Source organism: Bombina bombina, chromosome 4 (genome assembly GCF_027579735.1).
Source record: "Bombina bombina isolate aBomBom1 chromosome 4, aBomBom1.pri, whole genome shotgun sequence".
NCBI lineage: Eukaryota > Metazoa > Chordata > Amphibia > Anura > Bombinatoridae > Bombina > Bombina bombina.
The window spans coordinates 625,468,994-625,492,069 of record NC_069502.1 but is presented as its reverse complement, the minus strand read 5'-3'; the positions used below and the strand labels follow the sequence as shown (position 1 = coordinate 625,492,069).

Here is a 23,076-nt window from a genome sequence, read left to right as displayed (position 1 = left end):
TTTTGCATAAGCCTTTTCCTTTACTATTCCACAGCGATTCAATGTAACATAATAAAAAATTAAAAGTTTAACATAGAAATAACAGAAATTAATATAGTAACCAATGAGAAACAACCCTGAATGGTGTCATCCAGGGCAGACCAATCAGAAAAGTTAATTCTAGTATAAACAGTCCCAATAATATTCCAACTGCCTCTTTGAACTTTGGTGCTGGAAAAAATATGCAAGGAATCTTTAGAAATAAGTCCCAAAGAAAATACAAAAAACAATAACAAGAAGGATAAAAAATAAAGATTTTTTTTTTCCACGAGGACCAAACAAAGGTTGAGGATGAAATCCTGCAAAAGTTGAAGAAGCTTGTGTGTGATAATTTTGATCATGAATATTATCCTCACAAAGGAGGTTGAAATCCTGTAGAAGAGGGACCAGGAGCTGAAATAAATATAAATAAATTAATAATAGATTTATAATGATAAAAAATAAGAATTGCCCAAGGGTATGGGAAGGGAGGGAAAATACTCGTCTCTGTCTCTTTAATAAAATCTAGAATATTCCTTCACCAAGGCTTGGATAATCAGAATTTTATTACAAGGACTAAGACCCCTATTTTGCAAGTTTAAAGCTAAATATAAATTTAATCCAGAAGGCGTTGAGGCAAAGAATTGATAGGTTTGAAATAAAACTGTCTGAAGACTCAATCGGATTACCGATTTCTTGAAGGGAGGCTAATTTACAGAAAGCTTTAGAAGCAGCAGCTCCCTTTACTGAATGAGAAGAGAAAGATTTATTTATACCTGCTTCATCCATGACCCATTTAATCCATCTACTAATAGAAGTGGAAGAAACAGGAGCATGAGGAGGAGAATAAGAAATTAAAAGTTGATTAGAAGAGGAATTTCTAAAGGGTAAGGTACGATTCTCGTATTGTTTCAGGCAAAGAATCACGCACAAGGAAGGACAATCTGAACAATAGGGATAAAAAATAGAAGAAGACATGAATTTAGTTCTTCTAGAAATGTTAAAGATGACTCCTTGAGGAGAGAACATTTTGGAAGAAAAATCAATTGCTTTCACATCTGATACTCTTCTACAAGATAAAAGGCAGAGAAGAGTAGCTAATTTGCAAGAAAGCTGTTTTAACGAAAGAGATTAGTTAATTGACCAAGATTGAAATAGAGAGAAGATTAAGTTAACACCCCAAAAGGAGGAATATTTGGATGAAGGAGGTCTTTTAAGCTTAATAGATCTCATAAGTCTAGAAATAGTAATATGCTGGCCAACCGGCAAATTATTGATTAGTTCATGACCAGCTGAAATAGCTGATCTATAGACATTGATAGATCTATAAGCCAAACCCTCATCAAATAAGGAAGTGAGAAAATGTAAAATCTCAGTCAGAGAAGCTGAACAGGGATCCAAATGTTCTTGATCACACCATCTAGCCCATCTGGACCAGGAGGATAGATAACATTTTTTTTGGTTCCTGGGGCCCAAGGGCCCTGTAATAAAGATTTAGCTGATGAAGAAAGTCCTTCAGAAGTCCAGGATCCCCGTAAATTGTCCAAGCAACAAGCTGGAGAAAACCTTGAAGAACAAGGTCGTGAAAACCTCCTAAGGGATCTAATAGGAGATGGGGAACAAGTGGATTTAGGACTGGGAATTGGAAGGACATCTCCAGAAGAGATGGATACCACGATTGGGTCAGCCAAAATGGAGATATCAAAACCAGAGAAATCTTGTTCCTCCTGACAACATTCAGGATGTGAGGAATCATTGAAAAGAGAGGGAAAGCATAGGCTCCCTAAGGAGGCCAAGGTTGGAGAAAATCATCCACTGCTAATGCTTCTGGATCTGGATGCCAGCTGAAAAAGGAAGAATCTGATAATTCAGATGGGAAGCAAATAAATTGGAAATTGCGAAAGATATCTGGGTGTAATCTCCATTTGCTTGAGTCCAAAATATATCGGGAGCCCCAGTCTGCTGCAAAGTTGGAGAGACCTGGAATATACTCTGCTTGAACAGGGATATTGCTTTGAAGACATTGATGAACAAATTTTTTAGTTATATCTGATAATTGTTTGGACTGAGTGAAACCCAAACGATTGTCCATGCGTAAAAGAATCGAAATCGGAGATTTCTGCTTGATAAAACTCTTTATAGCAAAAGAACTTGCAAGCAGTTCTAGGCAAACGATTGTCCATGCGTAAAAGAATCGAAATCGGAGATTTCTGCTTGATAAAACTCTTTATAGCAAAAGAACTTGCAAGCAGTTCTAGGCAATTTATATGCAATTTGCGTTCCGAGGAAGACCATTTGCCTCCCGTTATCTGGGAGCCACATCGGGCACCCCAACCCGAATTGCTTGCATCCGATTCTATAATAACATCTGGAGCTTTTCCGAAAATAGCTTTGCCATTCCATGCTTCTATATTGGAAAGCCACCAAATCAATTCTGTCAGAGCATCTTCTGATAAAGAGATTCTGTGAGAATAGGAAAAACCCTTCCTCAAATAATAAATGTTTAATCTCTGAAGTGCTCTGTAATGAAGGGGGGCTGGGAAAATTGCCTGAATTGAGGCCGAAAGAAGGCCCACAATATGAGCGAGGGTTCTGATAGGGAAGAACTTTTTCTTCAGTAAATGAGAAATTTCTAATTTGATTTGGTTCACCTTCTCCAAGGGAAGACTCAATGTAGAAAGAGAGGTGTCTAGTAGAAAGCCCAAAAACATTAATTTCTGTGAAGGGATGAGAACCGATTTCTTGAAATTGATAAGAAAACCCAGGTTCTTTAAAATATTCATAGTTAGATCCAAATGAGAGAGAATAAGAGATTGATCTTGATTCATTATAAGGATATCGCCCAGATAAATAATCAGACGAACACCCCTCAATCTCAACTAAGCCACAGCCAGTTTTAAAATTTTTGTGAATACCCAAGGGGCTGAAGAGAGTCCAAAGGGGAGACAGGTAAACTGCCAAGTTTGATTTTTCCAAAGGAATCTGAGAAAATTGCGATGTGATGGATGAATGGGAACTGTCAAGTAAGCGTCTGTAAGGTCTAGTCTTACTAACCAGTCTTTGTCCATAAGGCAATCTCTTAGAAGATGAATCCCTTCCATCTTGAAATGATTGTAAGACAGGAAGGCATTCAGATTCCTCAGATTTATAACAGGTCAAAGTGAACCTTCTTTCTTTCTCACGAAAAACAAGTTGCTGAGAAAATATTTTTTTATTTTTGTGGCCAATTCTATAGCCTGTTTGGATATAACATGATTTATTTCTGTGTCTAAGAGATTTGAATCTGTTTTTGAAACAATTATTGGATTTGGGGGTATGGGATTGAAAAGGAGGAGAAATTAAGTCTAGAAGGAGACTTGAGACAGTCTGAATGACCCAAAAGTCTGATGTTATAGCTTTCCAATTTTTTATGAAAAGGGACAAATGTCCCCCAACTTTGTGTGGGGAAAAAATTGTGTTGAGTGAATATAGGGGGCTTACCTGAGAAGGGTCTTGGACGGGATCTAGTCTTGGAGAATCTTGGGTTCCATGGTCGACTTCTTGATGGAAAGAAGTTTGTGAGGGAGGGTTTGAAGGAGGAAAGGCTTGAAACTGAGGTCTGTTTGAAAAATATGGATGGCCGGGAAAACGACCTCGTCCTTTCCCAGTCCAGTCAAAAACATGATTGAAAGAAGGATAAAACACTTTCCTAGTGGTAGTTTTAACCTTATTTAAAGAGTTAAAGGTATTAATATAAGTATTTAACTCTTTTAAGCGTAAGTCTCCAAATAATAATCCCTCAGCCTGGGGACCCATTTCTGTAGGGGCAAAGTCTGAAATTTTTGGATCTATTCTACGTAAAATGATCCTTCTATGCTGTGTGGATAAAGCTGTATTAGCGTCCCCCAATAAATAAATGGACCTCTGGATCCATTGCCTCATAATATATGGGTCAATTAAAACTTTGTTAACAATGGCTTCTTCTGTAAGCTCAAACATCTTAGTGATAGGTCCCAAAGTGTCTAGAAACCTATCTTGACATGCTTTAAGAAACTTATCAGGACCTTTATTAATGTTAAAGTTTTTTGTAGTCACAAATTTAATAATATTAGCATCCACTTCTGGGGTAGCAGAGGATTTATGTGGTAACTCAGGTCTGGGGCATTCAGCCCTAAGTGTAGATCTAGCTGTGGCCGATAAAGATTTTCTTAGGTAATGATCTAAGAATCTGGCCACACTCTTAGAGGGTCTCCAATTAGAGGAGCGAGGATATTGTAAATCCTCAGGGTCTAGGTATTCTTCACCTTCATTATCAATAAGTCTCTTTTTAGATTTTTTAACAGACTTTCTGATTTTTTTCTTTTTAGGGGAATAATCAGATGAGTTGTCTGACAATTCTTGAGTATAAATAGATTGCCATGAGTTATTATCATCATTAGGAATACTGGAGTCCGAAAACACAGATGCAGATATTAAATCTGCCTTCCTTTTATTTACTTTTTTAGGAGTAGCATCTTCAGATTCTGAATCAGAAGAAACAATTTTGTTATTTTTAATACGAAAATTAACTCTAATGTCTGGGGTATCCAGACTGAAAACTCCTTTCTTAATTTTCTTTTGTAATAATACATTTGTATATCTCTTAGTTAAATGTTTTTTCTTAGTTTTAGCTTTCTTAGGAGAAAAAGTATTCTCAATGACAGTGTTGGAAACTGTCTGATATTTATTCCTGTAATCTTCAATAGTATTATCTACATTGTCTGTAAAAGACCCCTCAGAAAAGAAATCTGACTCTTCAGCAAACATTTTAAGTTTAAATAGTTCAAATGAATATATATATATATATATATATATATATATATATATATATATATATATATATATATATATATATATATATATATATATATATATATATATATATATATGAGGTAAAGATATAGTAGAAATTCAAGCAACTACTATGTAAATTTTCCCCCCAAAATAATACCAGACTATTTAAAAGGTTAATAACACTAACGTTAAACAAATATAACAGTTGAAATTAACATTAACTAAATGTAGCAACATTAACAAGTTTTTGCCAAACAGAGAAATAGTAACAAAACCACTCTGAGGAGAATCAGTGTGACAGGGAGAGAGGGCGGGAATGCAGAGACGTCACTGCTGAGTGTAAAATGGAGGCATCACCACAGGGGGCGTGGCAAAACTGGTAAACAGAAAATGGAGAACGGACTAGCATAGACAAGTAAGAAAAGAAGTTAAAGCACAAAGGGAATGAAAAATATAGTAAAACGAAGCTCAAGGAAGCTTCAACAATAAGGAAATGAGTTGGGAAAGAGAAAAACGGATAGTGAAAAAACGGACCAAAATATCCATTTTTTGCAATAAAAGAAATAACAGAAATTATATAAAAAATGTCACAATGTTAAGAAAAACAATATAAAATAAAAAATTAAAGAAAATTCTTTATTTCAATAATGAGAAAACCAACCAGAAAAATAAGTGAATGTTATGATACTTATCTTTTTGAGAGTAGCAAAGTGAAAAGAGGCAGTTGGTCGGAATATTATTGGGACTGTTTATACTAGAATGAACTTTTCTGATTGGTCTGCCCTGGATCCCACCATTCAGGGTTGTTTCTCATTGGTTACCATATTCATTTCTGTTATTTCTATGTTAAAGTTTTAATTTGTATTATGTTACTTTGAATGGCTGTGGAGTAGTAAAGGAAAAGGCTTATGCAAAATAGGAGTCTCTGTCCTTGTAATAAAATGACAAGATCAGGGGGCTATAGCATACAATATACTTATGCATAATACTACAATCAAGATATTAGACTTGATAATACAAATTAATTCTTACAAACCTTAAAAAGGGATATATAACAGTGTGCTTTAGTGTGGTAATAAAAAAAGGATCAAACAGTGGTTATATTAAAAGTATATGAAACAGTGCATCTCTAGTTAAAACAAAAAAAAAAGTTAATTCAAAGTAAACATAAAAAAAGAAATTCTCAGTGTAGCCACTGCCTGCAGGAAATGTATGGGAGCTACCATTATACAGTAAGAACTTAAGTTCTACTGTTGTCCCCTGTCAAAGATTTTTGCAGAAAAAGTCCTCAACTGAGCATGAGCAAGAAACTAACTTCCTGTTAGTGCACGTGTCTGCTAGTGCACGTGTTTCCTGTGAAGTCAACTCAGCTAAAAACTTTTCCCTTTTTTTATTTTTTCTTTGACATATACTCTTATAGACAGTTTATAGTAATAACTACTTCCGTAAATAATAATTGTAATGGTAGCAAGAATCAGAATATTATTAAAGAAAGGACAACATTTTCGGTAATAGTTTTTTTTACATAAGTAGCTTTACCACCTTTTCTAATAGGCACTTTAAGGTAATGACTTCTACTGTAAATTATAATGGTAGCATGAATCAAAAAAATCTGAATATTTAAAAAAATGGACAAAAAATTTCAGTAGTAGTACATGCTCTGAATTGCTTTTAGGTAAAGGTTATATTTGTATATAAATGATTTTTGCCACCTTTTCTGATAAGCAGTTTAAGGTATTGACTACTACAGTAAATAATATGTTTGCAAGAATACAAAAATCAGAATATTGAAAAAATGGCCAATCATTTTCAGTTGCTAAGGCTAACTCTGCTATATAACTTTACCTAACTGTCTTTATGACATAACAACTGCTAAACAATGCACTCTATACTAACATTATAGCCAGGGCTAGCCTTGTTGTCTGCAGACTAAAGCCCAGATTGGCTTCTCCAAATAAGGCAAAAGGTGGGTGGAGTTTGTCTACTGAAAAATAATTGCAGTAAAAAAGATGTTAATTTGTTTTAAAAACATTAAGACTTGGCTGTTATGTTATTCTATGACAAGACAACAGAAATGTCTTGTAATTACAAGGTGTTCACTGTCCCTTTACATTATCAATATGTCAGCTCCCTTATCCCCCTGAAGGCAGTGACTAGATTGAGAGTTTCATAGTGTTATTTTGCAAGAAACCAATTAAGGGCTAGATTACAAGTGGAACGCTAAATTATTGCACTCCCAAATGACTTGTGGTAGCAATTAGCGCTCTGAAATTTAACCACAGATTAGATCCCCCTAAAAGTGCCCCAAATTCCCTCAAAATAGAGGGCATTATAGTTCTTTATTAAAAAAAAACTGCACTAGGCAGTTTTGGGGCTTTAAAGTTGGTGGGAGTGGGGTGTTAGAAAAACAACAGCACTGAAAATCACAGAGCCGGTATACAATTCAAACTTATTTGAATGGGGGGGGGGGGGGGGCAAGAACATCCATTGCTTGAGGAGACAGCATTGTATTAGAAAGCTGAGAAATGCATTGCAACTTTCATTTTTAATAAACACATTTATTTAAAGAGACATTGCTGGCTCCTAGTTAACTCCATGAGAGTGAGTACAGTGTTATCTATATGGCAGACATGAACTAGCACTGTCTAGCTGTAAAAAAACGGTCAAAATGTAATGAGATAAGAGGCAGCCTTCAAGTACTTAGAAATGAGCATATAAGCCTACCTAGGTTTAGCTTTCAACACAAAATACCAAGAGAACAAAGCAAATTTGTTGTTTAAAATTGCATGTCCTATTGGAATCATGAAAGTTTCATTTTGACTAGACTGTCCCTTTAATCACTGAAGTGTGTGTCCACCATTTGGAGACAAGAGAAGCCTTGTTGACTGGATTTCAGCTAGCTGCTTGCAGGAAAGACTAAACTGTGCATCTTACACTGAGCATTTGGGGCCATCATACATTTTGAGTGTTCTTATCAAGCTGAATATACACTATACACAATTACTCTATGTGGCACCTTCTTTTTCATTTTTAACTCTATGTAGCTATTGTTCCCATTGTTCTATGAAGATTCTTGTAAAGTATAGTTTTTAAATAAAAAGACAACTTTATATATATAAATTTTCCATCTTTGTCCTGTTTTGTTCCTTCTGTTATAGTTAACAGTCAGTGCTGTCTGATGCTGCATTGCAGATCATATTTTAAATTTTAAAAAAGCATAATAAATTATCTTTATTATATTTAGTTCCTGATACTGATAGATCACACTTTTTAATCTTCACATATTGTGCTAAAAATGAGTAGAATTCATAGAAATACAGCCGTAGTCCTTAGAATCATTTCCTGATGTTGATGTTATAGGCAGAGACAGATGAAAGTTGATGATAAGCACAAGTTCCTGTCAGTAAAGTAAAAAAACAAAGAGAGCAGACAGTTCAGATGTAAGTGCTATTGGCAGAAACTCAGTATCATTGGTGATTTAATTATGACACATGTTTATGACATAACATACTGGTACCTATATCATATAGGTGCAAGTGTTATATAACTCTATCCCAAATTTTAACCTGATTCCCACTGCAATAAACCCTAACCATATCATATCTTATCTAACCCTTTAAACCCCCTATATGATCCTTACCTCCACTACTTTTTCCTCTAATATCATCCTCAATGGTAAGGCCATTTAAAATATGAACCCCCAAAACTAATAAACCCCCATAAAATGTAAACGTATTCATGTTTCCTATCTAGAACAAAACATAAAAAGCAGTATCCCAACAGTAAACTCCCATTACCTTATCCTAACAAAAGTATAACATTTAACTCCTTGTGCTATATGGACTGTCTGTGTCACTCTATGTAACAATTATCCATTGGTGCCAAGTGGGAGTGGTGGGAGGGAAGGAGAGAGGCAGGTGGGTGGCCCAGTGGAGGAGGGGGAGGGATGGGGCCCTACACTATGGAAAATTATTTTGAAGGGAGATTGAGGGATGGGGGCCCTACATTTTGGAAAAAGAAAGTGATCTTGGAGGGGAGAGGGTGAGAGGGTCCCTATGCTACAAAAATATATTTAATATAAAATGAAAAATAAATAAAAAATAGTTTGTTACTGGCAGACTAACTGCCAGTAAGAAACATGGTGTTTAGCAGTTGGAGGGGTGATGGTTAAAGTGCTGTTTGGGGGTATTAGGGAGGTGGGAAGGTGATTAGGGATCCCTACACTACAGAAATTTATAACAAATTAATATTAAAAGAATAAATAAAATAAATGCCCTAAACTGCATACTGGCAGACTGTCTACCAGCCCCTGGGATGTTGGTAACTAGTGGATGGGATAAGGGGATGGGAGGTGTCAGGTTCGAGGGTAATCCCTATACTAGAGGAAATATTAACTTTACAAGATAACTCATTAACCCCTTCACTGTCAGAAATTTTAGAAGTGTGGTGCACAGCTGCAATTAGAGGCCTTCTAATTTCCAAAAACAAATGGACAAAGGGGACCCCATAAAAGCTTTTACCTACCAGTTGTCTTATGACTGCAGTAAATCATTTCAGTGAGAAACTCAAAGTATGCGAAAAAGTAAAATTTTTTATATGATCGTATTTGACATCCAAATAGTGGCATCAAATATACTAAAATGGGACTAGATCAATACCCTGGTTTTCATAGATAAATAAAAAAGTATCCCTATTTCTGTTTAAATGGAGTGATAGCAAAAAATTCTTCAGTACTTTTTCTCTGAAATTCCCAGTAGTGAAAGCCTTTTTTTTACTAAATTCAGCAAGGTACAGTAAACACCTTGCAACAATATTTTTATGTAGTCTTGCAAAAAATTCATGTACTTGTGTGACTTTAAAAAATGTTATAAATGTATTATCACAGTGTTTTCTGTGTAAATCCACCCACCCTTTGCCTTTTATGAAGGAGACAATTTGGGTTTGTTACTGGAGTAGACACAGCTACATTGTCAAAGGGGAATAAATGGGCTCTCTTTTTATCATATGCAATTTATTAAAAATAAAAATTACATTGTGTAATAATTATTTGTAGTTTTGCATTTTAAAACCACAATTTTTTCACACCCAGGAGTACTTCAGGTGTCACTGTGACAATCACAGGCATATTCAAATTAATTAATGGGTGTTTAATAAGAGCTAAATAAAATGAAAAAGGGGTCAAAATAAATAGTGAAAGTATTTTGCAAAGTTATTTTACTACTCATAACTCAGTGTTCTTCACAGAAAAGTTTGCCATGGGTGGCATTATCAAGTAGCCGGTAGGAGAAGTGTAAGACTTTGCAATATTTTAACATTTTCTGTTATTTATAAATGTTTCTTAAGCTATTCAAAGCACAAAATATCGGCATAATTTAACATAAAATGGTTTTAATGATAATTTGTGCAACAAACATTAAAAACATTTAAAGGGACACTGAACCCAATTTTTTCTTTCGTGATTCAGATAGAGCATGCAATTTTAAGCAACTTTCTAATTTACTCCTATTATCAATTTTTCTTCATTCTCTTGCTATCCTTATTTGAAAAAGAAAGCATCTAAGCTTTTTTTTGGTTCAGACCTCTGGACAGCACTTTTTTTTATTGGTGGATGAATTTATCCACCAATCAGCAAGAACAACCCAGGTTGTTCACCAAAAATGGGCCGGTATCTAAACTTACATTCTTGCATTTAAAATAAAGATACCAAGAGAATGAAGAAAATTTGATAATAGGAGTAAATTAGAAAGTTGCTTAAAATTTCATACTCTATCTGAATCTCGAAAGAAAACATTTGGGTTCAGTGTCCCTTTAACATAAGCAAATTTTAGCTTAATATTGGCTTAAATTTTAGCCGAATGGTCTGTAAAATCAGCCAAGGGATGCACCCGCTAAATAGGCTCTGAGGAGAACACTGTTACTAAACATTTTAGAATCTCACAATGTTTACTGTCTCTTTAAATCACTTGGGTTCAGATTTGATTGTGATTCAGGCAAAGGTACTTTTATGATCGTGTTTATATATGTGCAAACAACATAAAATATATTGTAGGTATCACATAAGATTGATCTGATAAATAACACATTTATCATGATTATATTGATGACAATACATATTTTATTAATTCTTATACTTAAAGTTATGCTAAATAAATATATGCATAATTAATTGCGTTTACATCAAAGTGCTTTATTGTAGTGGAAATATATCATTTTTATATTTTTTTGCTTTATCCATTTTAAAAATTCACATTATATTTAAACTAAAACAGTGAATTGACTACAATGTATTTGTAACAGGTAGAAATTTACAGTGTGTTACTAAACAACAGTAATAATATACTGTATATTGATTATATTAGATATTAATATTTATACATATTCTACACTACATACAGTTAATTAAAGGGATCGTAAGGTAAACCGAAATGGACATGGGTGCATTTCAATTTGAAATAAAAGCAGTTTTGCAATATTCTTACATTAGTAAATGCTGCTTTTGACTAGCGCATCAGGATTCAAACACCACACCTTCTCAGAGAGCTGGCGGTTATTTTGTGTTCTACAAGTCACTGCTGAATCTCTGAGAAGGTAAAGTGTTTGAATGCAAGTGCACAGGGCACTCACAGCATATGTGCGTATGCCGCTGAAAACAGTAGTAGCTTTTACTAGAAGCATCCCATTTCAATTTTGTTCCTTTAATTTGACGTTAAATGCATTGAATTGAAGCATTGTGCAAAAACTGTGCTAATAATAAAAAACCTAGCCCCAGAAAAACATACAAATAAAGAATTTACAGGATTTAAAGTAAATCTGATACAATAAAAACAACATAAACATATAATACAATTCTCTATTTATAACTTTACAGTATCTACACTCATATAATGAGGTTTAATGAGCATTTTGAATTTACATAATATACATTTATAGGTTCTAACTAAATTACAGGAAGTATAAATCACTTGAACTCTTAAACATAGGACTCCTTGGCATACTGGATTTGATCATACATTTCAAAAAGTGGCTGACTGCATCGTCGGCTCAAGCATTCCGGTTTGTTCTTTTGAATAGACTCAGACATAGTTCTTTCACGAATAGCCATAGTTTGTTTACCCTGACAACTGGGCTGAATGACACCAGTTGATGTATTCTCTCGTTGCACTTCAAGTTCTGTTTTGGATTGATTTTTACTGAAACTTGTGTATGTTCTGTGACAGCTGTCCATAGTGTGTTCTGTTTTTGCATGGGATGTCAAGTTGTCTTTACTTGAAACAGTTTCTTGCAAGTTTTTAACTGTAATACTATTGTATGAAGGGACTTCGTGACCCATATTTTTATGAATGGCTACTTCGTACGATGGGGGCTTCCCAGGGTTTCTTTGGTCGACTATTCTAAAAACCTCCTCGGCTGAGAAAAGGCGAGTAGGCCTTTTCAAACGTACAACAGCTGGCTGCTTGAACGTTTTGTCCTGCGCACTGTTGCATTCTGTTTGGATCTTATTTTTAAAGCTGCTGCTTAATCTGTTTCTCTGCAGTCCTTCATTTTGTCCCTCAGGCCCCCAACTCTGAGTCTTTGCCAACAATTTCTTGTGGTTAACAAAACAAAATGATTTTGAATGTTTTTTAATTTCTCTCCCTGTTTGAACCGTGTCCGTCCTCTCCTTGCACTTTGAGGAGAATGACTGGTGCCTCTGCAGTCCATTCGTTGTAGGACTTGCAGGAGATGCAAGTGGCGAGCTTGTAAAGACAGAACAGTCAGAATAAGAGCTCTCCAGGGAACTATTTGAGAAGGTGTTGGGTAAGAAGTCATCTGACAAATCTAATGGATAGTTGGTACAAACGGTCATGCCATTTGGTTTCTTTTGTTTATATATAGCTGAAGAATTGTATTCCTGTGATTCATGCTTATTTAATTCCTCTTCATTTAAAAAAGCTCCTTTATTAGGAACTGTGACATCACCATGGCTCCTTGTTAATTTCTGTCCCGTCACATTATCTATAGTTTCTTTTGAGGGAAGAACATATGGCTCTGAGCATCTTCTATTAGTGCCACTGAGTACATTTTTAAACTGGGTTGCATGTGATATGGGTAGATCCTGATCCAGTGAGCCATGTAACTTTCTAGTGCCAGACCTACTGTTCCTCCCATGATGCTCTTGATAACTTAAGAAGGTGTTGTTTTGACAATCAAGATCTGGATCCATGCTGTCATAGGCGGAGTCATTTTGATGGGTGTACAACTCTACATAAAAAAATTAAAAAAACATGTTAATTCTAATAAACAAAATAGAATGACATTTTATTTCTCATACATAACTACAAAAAAATTAAAGGAAATAGTCACTTTATACTCAAAGAAAACCTAAGGAAAATACCAAATACAATGCAAAAACACTGGGCCCTGGGTTGGTTTATGGCTCTGCTTAAACCATTGTTTGTACAAAAATGAATTAAAAACAATTAAACATAACAAGTTATATTACGTTACATTTTCCTAGAACAAATATATTACCTAAATGCATTTAACTTACTAATAATACTGAAGAGCCATGCAGATAAATACAGTTAAAGTTGATCAATTATGATTCTCTTTTCATGTGAGGCCTTAATAAGCTCTATTTGTATTATCTTGCTTGATGATATTACACTGAGTACACCCAGTGCTAAATAAGATTTACAGAATGAATGCAGAAATACAACATTAAGATTCTGAATTTATATTTTTTACAGAATGCAAGATACTATTGGTGGTGAACTTTCTTGTCAATATTGCAGATTGAGGAGTGGGCAAGATCAAAAATGTGTTATATACTTATAAACATACACAGGTTGCTGTTTCCAGCACCAGTTTATTTTTATGGAAAAATTACCCAATTTGCAACATTTCTCATTGCTACAACTATAACATCAAACACAAAATGCAAATGCTATTTAGCTAATGATGTACACTTCTTGACAGTGTATACATATACTGTATTATATAGCCAGACCTTCTGGCCATTTCTCTTGTAAGGAGCACACTGAGTACAAAAAGCACTACAAAAAAATATGTGAAAATAATAAATACCTGCAGTATCTATGTTGTCCAGGGAATCTTCCTCTGGTGCACTTATTACTTCTGATACATTTTCACCGAACAAATCAAAACAGTTTTCTATGAAGAACTCAACCAAACAAATAACCTATTTAATAAAAAAAGCAGATATCAGTATAAATTGTCTTTAATGTTCTCTGTTTTGTGATTAGGTACAATCTTTCTCAAATGGAAAACACAGGTTTAATATGATTTAAATTATAATTTGTGATAACAAATGGTCAATAGTATTTCAGCTTTGTTGATTTATATATTTGGTATCTTTGCTAAATGCGATACAGTTGTCCTTTTTAAAATTATGTTTTTCAAACTTTAGAACACAGTTAATTAAAATATAATGGATGTGCAAATGAATTCAAACTTACTTTATCGTTGACCTGTTTTTGAGTTTCTAATTGAAGATTGTTGTGATGTTCAGTGATAAGCATGTTTGGACCAATGCAGACTGCTAGGTTGTGTGAATCCATCTTGTTGATAGCTGATGCCGCATTGATATGATGGAGAACACAGATTAAATGGTGCAATAGCAACAAGTTTGGTTTTGGTAGTTTATCTGCAACACTAAATAAAAAAGCAGAATAAGGTCAGAATTTAGGAAATTGCTCTGCAAAATGTTTGCAAAACTCCCAAGACACAGAATACAAAAATAAACGTTATTTAAAAGAGGAACTAGGAAAAATAGATGTTGGCTAACTATCTCCCATTCAGAAATACCGTATGATCATAACCATCAACATCCCCTTGTTAACCACTTGATCATTTGACAAATCCTAATTTTTAGCATAATTTCACTCACAGCAAATGGGTGATAAGGTGTTAGCTGTGTTAAATTTAAAATATATTTAATACCAACATAAACTGATATATGGATATCATGGTACCCAACCAGAAGATATAAAGGGGCCGATTTATCAAGGGCCGAATGGCCCTGATGCCCCTGTTTCCGCGCGAACCTTCAGGCTCGCCGGAAACAGCAGTTATGAAGCAGTGGCCTTAAGACCGCTGCTCCTTAACTGGTCTGCTGCCTCTGAGGCTGCAGACATCAATCTGCTCAATCCTATTCGATTGGGTTGATTGACACCCCAATTGGCCGCGAATCTGCAGGGGGCGGCATTGCTCAAGCAGTTAACTAGAACTGCTTGGGCAATGTTAAATTGCTGTCAAAGATAAATCAGCCCCAAAGGATTAATCACAAAGCATATTTTTGTAGAGATTTAAAAAACAAAAACATTTTTTATCGTGGATTTAAAAGAATATGCTGTTAGCCAAAGGTGGAGAAAATATATAAATATTAGCAGCTGGAAGGATATTTCCGTCAATGCTACTAACATAGAAAATTATGCCAAATAAGTTCAAAATAAAATAATTTTAACTCATTTACGAGAAAGGAGAGCTTCTGTTAATCCCTAGATACCATTTTGTGAAACATAGAAGTAGACACTTTAATCCAGCCTGCATAGTCTGTTTAATCCTATGCAATTTGTCATTTTATCTTCTAGAGAGAGTATTGCATTGTGTACTTAAAGGCAGCTAATGTTCACTGTGATTGGCTGCCTTGACACTTATTATGTTAGAGGGAGATCATAACCTTTACATCACTGGTTTCATGTAATGTAAATACCTGCTCTTTTATAGGCTTGATAAAATATACTGAGAATTTACTATTTACTTTTTGGATAGTTAAAAGCTCAAACAGTTTACTTTTATTCTTACCATTTAAGTTCTGCAATTCTCTCAGTCAGGTCTGATTTATCCAAAGCAGCCATCCATTCATGATAAAGTTCTGTTGACAGTATCTGGTTGGGGATGCCACGGAGAAAGTCCTGCCATGTTAAACAAATGATCTTTGAATGAATATTACTTTTTACTAGATCTTATTGTTATTGAAATAAAAAAGTATTTTGTTTGCGCCATGGTAATGGAATTTATTACATGCCTACTTCACCATGAAGTATAACCTACCCCAAATATATGTAAGTCCCAAAATGAAGACAATGTTTCTTGAAATTTGAAGATTATGGCCGGTTGAACTGATACATCAAAATGTTTTGGTGTCATTCATTTCATCCTGACCACCCTCATTCAAGATAATTAGAGTTTTTTAAATGATTTAAATGTATGCCATTACAGTGTCAGGATACATGACATTTATTTGGGGACAGTCTAACAGTTAGTGAGTAGCTAATTTTAAAGATCCAATTGGCTTTACACGTGTACTAGATTTTGTATTGAATTTTGTTTATAAAGTAAAATAAGTTCCCATTTAATAATACAGAGATAAATTATAATGATTTTTTTTCCATTCCATACCTTTAAGAGAACAGCAAGAAGATGCACAGGTTTGCTTTTTAAATCCAATGGCCTTCCATAATTCAGATCATCTTTTAATTCCTTGCGAGCTTTTTCATTGGCTGCCTTACGAAAAACACCTTCTGTGGAGGGTCCTTTCAGGCGCAAAATGGTAAGAATATCCTTTTTGGAAAAATGTCAAACTGTTAACACAGCGCACTGCATTTTCAATCTCAATCACATACTTTGGTTACTATTACTTTGTTTTTATAATAAAACTTTAATTGTCTTGTGAGTATACTGGGTGTATTTGTATAATTCATAGAATGCAACATTATCCATATAAATACAGACAAATCATTATCGTAAATTATTTAACTATACATAGCCTATTATGCACCAAGATTTTTCAGTAGGCTTATAAATTCAATGTCATCCTATGGATTCTATTCAGTAAATTATATAGAGATTTGTCTGGTTTAAAAAATATATTCTACAGTAAATGACAATGGAATTGGATATAAAATAATAAATTGGAAAAAAAAAATGTTCTTAAGATATCTTAGTGTATATATGCTTGTTTGTATGACATTGCCTTTATGGAGTGAGAAAATTCTGGCATTCTTATGAAATAGGACTCTCATACTGGAAAACCATTTTAATGGTCAGTAAATCTAGACCTTAAAAATGCCTTAATACTAATTAAACAAGCAATTAACCAAAAACCTGAATGATTGATTTTGTTAGCAAAATGTAAAAATGAATTAGTTTGCTTACAAGTACTGGTCTTGGCAAGGTTTTCTCTTCACAAAGTATAGACAAAGGCTGATCAAATAATGGCGCATTTAATTCAGGTGGCGATGATGTCTCTGGCAAAGTTGAACTCTTCCTCAATGTGAAGGGCCAAGAAATCACACCTCTTCTTTTCTTACTGGTTTCTAGAGAATCCAATACAAAGTCACGTAATTAGTCATCAGAATGAAACAGGCTATAAACCACAGCAGAAGTACCTACATAGAGATGGATGGGAAAGTGTGTGTATGGGGGGAACCCCTGATCATTCTTCTGCTGGACATTTATCTAGACTAACACTGGAGCTTTTTTTTGTAATGGTGCCATGCTGCCTTTAAATGTGTGAACAGTTATGTTGCAATGTCCCATACTACTGAGTAGGTAAATGGAACATACATTATATGTGTCAAACACAAAGTAGTGTAGGTGGAATAGAAAGGTCAGGAAATGTAGGTTATTATCTGAAACTCTCTGAAAGGTAGGTGGTAGAATAAGGTTTGATTTGCCATAGTCTTCTAGGGGAGCAAGCCCCCACAACCAACATACGAACAGCTCAAATAACTGCACAGTGACAAATCCATACTGATATCACCATTTTAGTTATTTCAATAAAAGGGAAACTCCAGACAAAACTGGAATATATATCACTGCATTTCACTTTTAAATAGAAGATTTTTTGCAAAAAAATACTTCCAGTAAAATTAATCACTGTTTTAAGTTAGAGGTTTTCTGTGCATGTGTATATGAAGCATATCTAAATATGCTTTGTACTACATTGGCAATGACTCTGTTTACATGACAAATATCACTGCCAACTCTCTAAACAGACACGTTGTTTAAAATGCTAGTGAAATAAGCATATTTAGATATGATTCATGTGCACATACACCGTAAAACATCTCACCTATAACAGTGATAGCTTTTACTAGAAGCATTTTTGCTACAACATTTGTATTGCAAAAATTCTGCTATTTAAAAGCTAAATATATTTATGCGCATTTAATATTTGGCTGAAATGTCCCTTTAAAGGGACTTGGAAGTCAAAATTCATATTTTATGTTTCAGATAAAGCAATATGGCAATATATGGTGGCAACAATGTTTATAACAATGGTAGTGCTCAAGTCACATGCACAACTTGAGCCTACATTGGTATGGTCTAATGGAAAGGATACTAAGACAAAGAAGAGAGTTTGATACTAGAAGTAAATAGATTTAAAAACAAAATGTTGCACGCTCTATATGAGTCATGAAAGTCTAATTTTGATTTCCATATTCCCTTTAAATAATGTTGCACCTTAGAATTTTTCCTACTCTAAAGTTCTGACAGTAATTGGTTTAAGTTTTCTGTAACAGGAAGTATTTATATAGCCATATATTTACATTTTACTCTCCTGAAGACTTGCAAAATGCTTTAATCTTAACACATACAATGGGGCCAATTTATCAAGCTCTAAAGACCGCTGCTCCATAACCTGTCCATCTGCTCTAAAGCGGCGGACAGAAATAAACCCGATCGAATACGATCAGGTTGATTGACACCCCCTGCGAGTGGCCGATTGGCCGTGAATCTGCAGGGGGCGCCATTGCACCAGCATTTCACAAGAACTGCTGGTGCAATGATCGCTGTTGACATTTATCGATATGCGGCGGACATGATACACTACATCGTATCATGTCTGCTTGCACATTAATAAATATACACCAAAATATTAGCCTTGAGGCACAAACAATACACAACTCCCATGAAAGTCCACAAACAGTCTGTCTGGTTAGAAGAAATGATATAAAGAACACAAAAGTTGCCTAAACGAAGTGTGATTCACAACACGAAAAAATTGTTTCCACATATGATCAATAAAGATTTGGAAAACTGCTTTTTTTCTTCTTCTTTTTTTTTAAACTCACCACGTACATTGCAGATTCCATCTTCATTAAACATTGCTGCCAACAAGTGATATTTCTTGGGATCTAACTGAAAAATATAATAAATACATTGATGTTAGAACTTCAAACAGAAAATTAAGTATGTGGGTTTAGGAACAAATTAAACTTAAAGGGATACTGAACCCATTTTTTTTTTCTTTCATGGTTCAGATAGAGCATGTGATTATAAGCAACTTTCTAATTTACTCCTATTATACATTTTTCTTCCTTCTCTTGGTATCTTTATTTGAAAAGCATGAATGTAAGCTTAGGAGCCTGTCCATTTTTGGTTCAGCACCTGGGTAGTGCTTGCTGATTGGTGGCAAAATGTAGCCACCAATCAGCAAGCGCTACCCAGGGTGCTAAACCAAAAATGGACCAGCACCTAAACTTAGGCTGGCCAGTTACGTGATTCAGCTGTATCTATTCTCTTTTCTTCTCTGAGATTTTAAGGTCAAAAAGTGTTTCCTTGTACAGTAAGTATTGTTTACTAGCCCTCCTTTGAATGGTTTCTATTGCCAAGTCAAGTCACACTGTGAGACAGTGAGTGACACACTGTTTTCAGTGTCTTCTTCAGATCATACTATGAATAATCATTTTCACACTGTGAAAGGGAGTCATAGATGAAATTGGGTTGTAGGGTGGCTGTATAACAATAATTTGACTTTTTTTTTATTACAAACTAATATAATTGAATTCTGAAAAAAAATATTGGGGGAAGGAGTATCCCAGTAATCCCCCTGAGAAAAATAGGGGCTGTGCTTTCTACTGACTCAATGGAAAATAGGACTTGTCTTAAAATTTTCCTGGGCTGCTTTTTATTCTCAGGCTGGCCCTGGCTAAAAATTTGCTGGTAGCAATGAGAATAAATGTTGGCAGCATGACATATGAAACAGTCACACCCTTACATTAACCTATTACATGCCGAATAGGAAGTAATGCATAATTAATGCATCACTTCTATGTCTTTTTAATATTTGCAGAATAATAATTATGCTCCGATTTTATATTACAAAGTATCAAACTGAAATTAATTTAAAACTAATCTCTCTATTTTTTTTGATAAATGATCATATATTTGTTTTACAAGATCTCAACAAAATGCATTTGAAGAATGGAAAGAAGAAAAAATATATAATTTGCATAAAATGAGCTGTTCAAAAATAGACACTGTAGATGAAAGTTAATGGGAAACATCTATGAATTATTTATCTGAGCCATCAATAGCTATTACAGTCCTTTGATTCTCTAGTTACACCAAGGAATCAGATGGCCTCTCTAAATGTGTAGAGAGGTGTAGAGAGAGAATGCTCCCATGTATTTTAAAATGAAGTTAAGCAGTTTACAGATATATTCCAGTTTAAAGTGAATGATATTTGGATAACAATCACAAACTAAGGCAGTAGAAGCTTTACTGAATATGTTAAATGTGCAGAAATAATAATTACAATGTAATGAGAGACAATCCCAAAAAACTTAAAAGGGACTGTAAAGTCAAACTTAAAGGGACACTGAACCCAAATGTTTTCTTTTGTGATTCAGATAGAGCATGCAATTTTAAGCAACTTTCTAATTTACTCCTATTATCAATTTCCCTTCGTTCTCTTGCTATCTTTATTTGAAAAAGAAGGCATCTAAGCTTTTTTTATTGATTCAGAACTCTGTACAGCACTTTTTTATTGGTGGATGAATTTATCCACTAATCAGCAAGAACAACGCAGGTTGTTCACCAAAAATGGTCCGGCATCTAAACTTAGATTCTTGTATTTCAAATAAAGATACCAAGAGAATGAAGAAAATTTGATAATAGGAGTAAATTAGAAAGTTGCTTAAAATGTCATGCTCTATCTGAATCACAAAAGAAAAAATTTGGGTTCAGTGTCCCTTTAAGCTTTCATGATTCAAATAGAGCATGCCATTTTAAACACATTTCCAATTTAATTCTGTTATCAAATTTGATTGGTTCATTTAGTATCCTTTGTTGAAGACTATACCTAGGTAGGTTTAGTAGCATCAATACACTACTGGGAGCTAGCTAGTGATTGGTCGATGCACATATATGCCTCTTGTCATTGGCACACCATATGCAAATTTGATAATGGAAGAGAATTGTAAAGTTGCATGCTCTGTTGGACTTATGAAAGTTTAATTTTGACTTTACTGTCCCCTAAATGGAGATTCCGGTTAAAATATTAATGCAGATAGATGAATTACATCTATGAATAGGAACATATTTACAATATACATGTATTGGCAAAAAATGCTTCTAGTAAAAGTAATCACTGTTTTAGTGTTAACATTTTTCTCTGCACATGCATGTGAAACATAGCTAGGTATTCTCAATGCACCAGCATTTTAAATACTGCAGCTGCTCAGAGCACCAGTGGGGCTTGTTTCATATCAGCAATTAACAAATTGGGGCATTATCAGATGATACAAGCACCTTAGGCTCTCTTAGCAAGTGATGTATTTAGAATGCTGGTGCACGGGGCATACTTAAATACACTTTTGAAACAGCTATAACTTTTATTAGACACATTTTTGCTAATACATGTATATTCCAAAAATGCTTCTTTTCCAAACTGAAATGCATCCATGTGGATTCCAATTTGGCTAGAATGTCCCTTTAAGTTCCTCATGTAGTTACTTATATAGGCCAATAGATGGGGTTCAGGTAAATCTGCATTGTACCGGAAAGTATTTCATTTATTGCAGTTTTTGCCCTTTCATACTATTTGATGGCAATAACTCACCTCTGTGGGGCATTTTATTAAGGTCTCCATGTCGTTAACATTGAGTGCCTTAGACTGAAATGAAAAAAGAAGAAAACCATATAGTTTTAGCAACAACATTCTATTAGCAAACATTTTACTGTCAAGTGAGCATCAGTGGAGGTAAATGATAATGTTAAAAAGTACTTACAGCATTGCAGCCTGTGAGCACCTTCATTAGTAGTTTTGCAGATGCGTTGGTAGCGCTCTCCAGCCCCCCGACTTCTCTAATCTGCCTGCAAATGCACAATGCATGCTGGTTAAAAACTGCTTGTGCGCTCAAGTGCTCAGGCTATGAATTAATGAACAGTGTAACACAAACAGGAAGAGTTGTATGAAGACCGGCACAATAATATGCAGTTGCTCAGTAGGAAATAAAGTTGAAATATTTCAGTTGATTTATGTAGTATGGTTGTTTTGTATATTAAATAAAGTCTGTGGACTGTGACAGTGTGGAATATAAATTTACAGAACATCATTTCCAGCATTTATACCTAAACGTTAATGAAAATTCAGCTTCTCAGTTTTCAAATGTAACATGGATGCAACATTTAATAAAAATTGTGCTAGAAGGACTGGGACAAAACTGAATAAAAATGTAAATAATGCTGAAACTTTAAATGACCCAGACATTTTGAGCAGTTTTCTATAGTATTTTAGAAAAAAAAAATCACAATATATCTATACTCAATCCATATAACACCAATTACTGTTTAAGCAACATTCAATGAAAGTAAAGAAATGAAACACCATTAGGCAATTTCACCTCCTTTCTATTTCTATTTCACCTATTACAAGATACAGCAGATTTATCTGGCACAAGACAGCAATAAACATATTTTATATAAAATAAACGTAAGATTAAAGTGTTTAAAAAGATGTATACATTTTTTTTATATAATCAGTTTGTTTAACTTGACTATCAATTGTCTGTAATAAATACAACATAACATTTTGTAATTCTTAAAAAACAAAATGTACATATAAGCTATATTAAACAGTATGTGCATTCAATGTAACTTCTGTTTCAAATGATAATACAATTCCAGATGTCAATAGCATAGACATAATATGTGTCACATTTATCAGTGTGATACCAAGATATATCAAGCAGGTTATTGTAGCTGCAAATTTACAGTAGCTACTTTAGTCTACAAACATTCTAGTTCAGTAACTTTCATATCACTAACATCTCCCATAAAATCTATGTTTTATTTTTTGTATAAGTTTTAGTAATAAGCAAACTCAGTACAATTAGACAAATCAATGAATCAAACAGTGTATGTGACTATAAGCTCTTGCCAAGACCGATATACTTAAGGGCAGCAACTGCTAAGTGCATTAAAGAAAGGCAAACTACAACAAGTGTTTATGAA

General features: G+C 34.3%; 1 protein-coding gene across 1 annotated transcript in view; it reads right to left on the bottom strand.

Moving 5' to 3' along the window:
• Positions 1-10,996: 10,996 nt before the first annotated feature.
• Positions 10,997-23,076, bottom strand: part of TAGAP (T cell activation RhoGTPase activating protein) — a 337,479-nt gene continuing 325,399 nt past the window's right edge. Inside the window, exons 6-14 of the mRNA XM_053710651.1 lie at positions 21,852-21,936; positions 21,683-21,736; positions 18,912-18,978; positions 16,990-17,150; positions 16,234-16,395; positions 15,637-15,746; positions 14,289-14,484; positions 13,897-14,011; positions 10,997-13,071 (exon numbers count right to left, since the gene is read on the bottom strand). Of these exons, the coding sequence (XP_053566626.1) occupies positions 11,801-13,071; positions 13,897-14,011; positions 14,289-14,484; positions 15,637-15,746; positions 16,234-16,395; positions 16,990-17,150; positions 18,912-18,978; positions 21,683-21,736; positions 21,852-21,936 (2,221 nt within the window). The 3' untranslated portion in view covers positions 10,997-11,800. The remainder of the gene's footprint in view (positions 13,072-13,896; positions 14,012-14,288; positions 14,485-15,636; positions 15,747-16,233; positions 16,396-16,989; positions 17,151-18,911; positions 18,979-21,682; positions 21,737-21,851; positions 21,937-23,076) is intronic.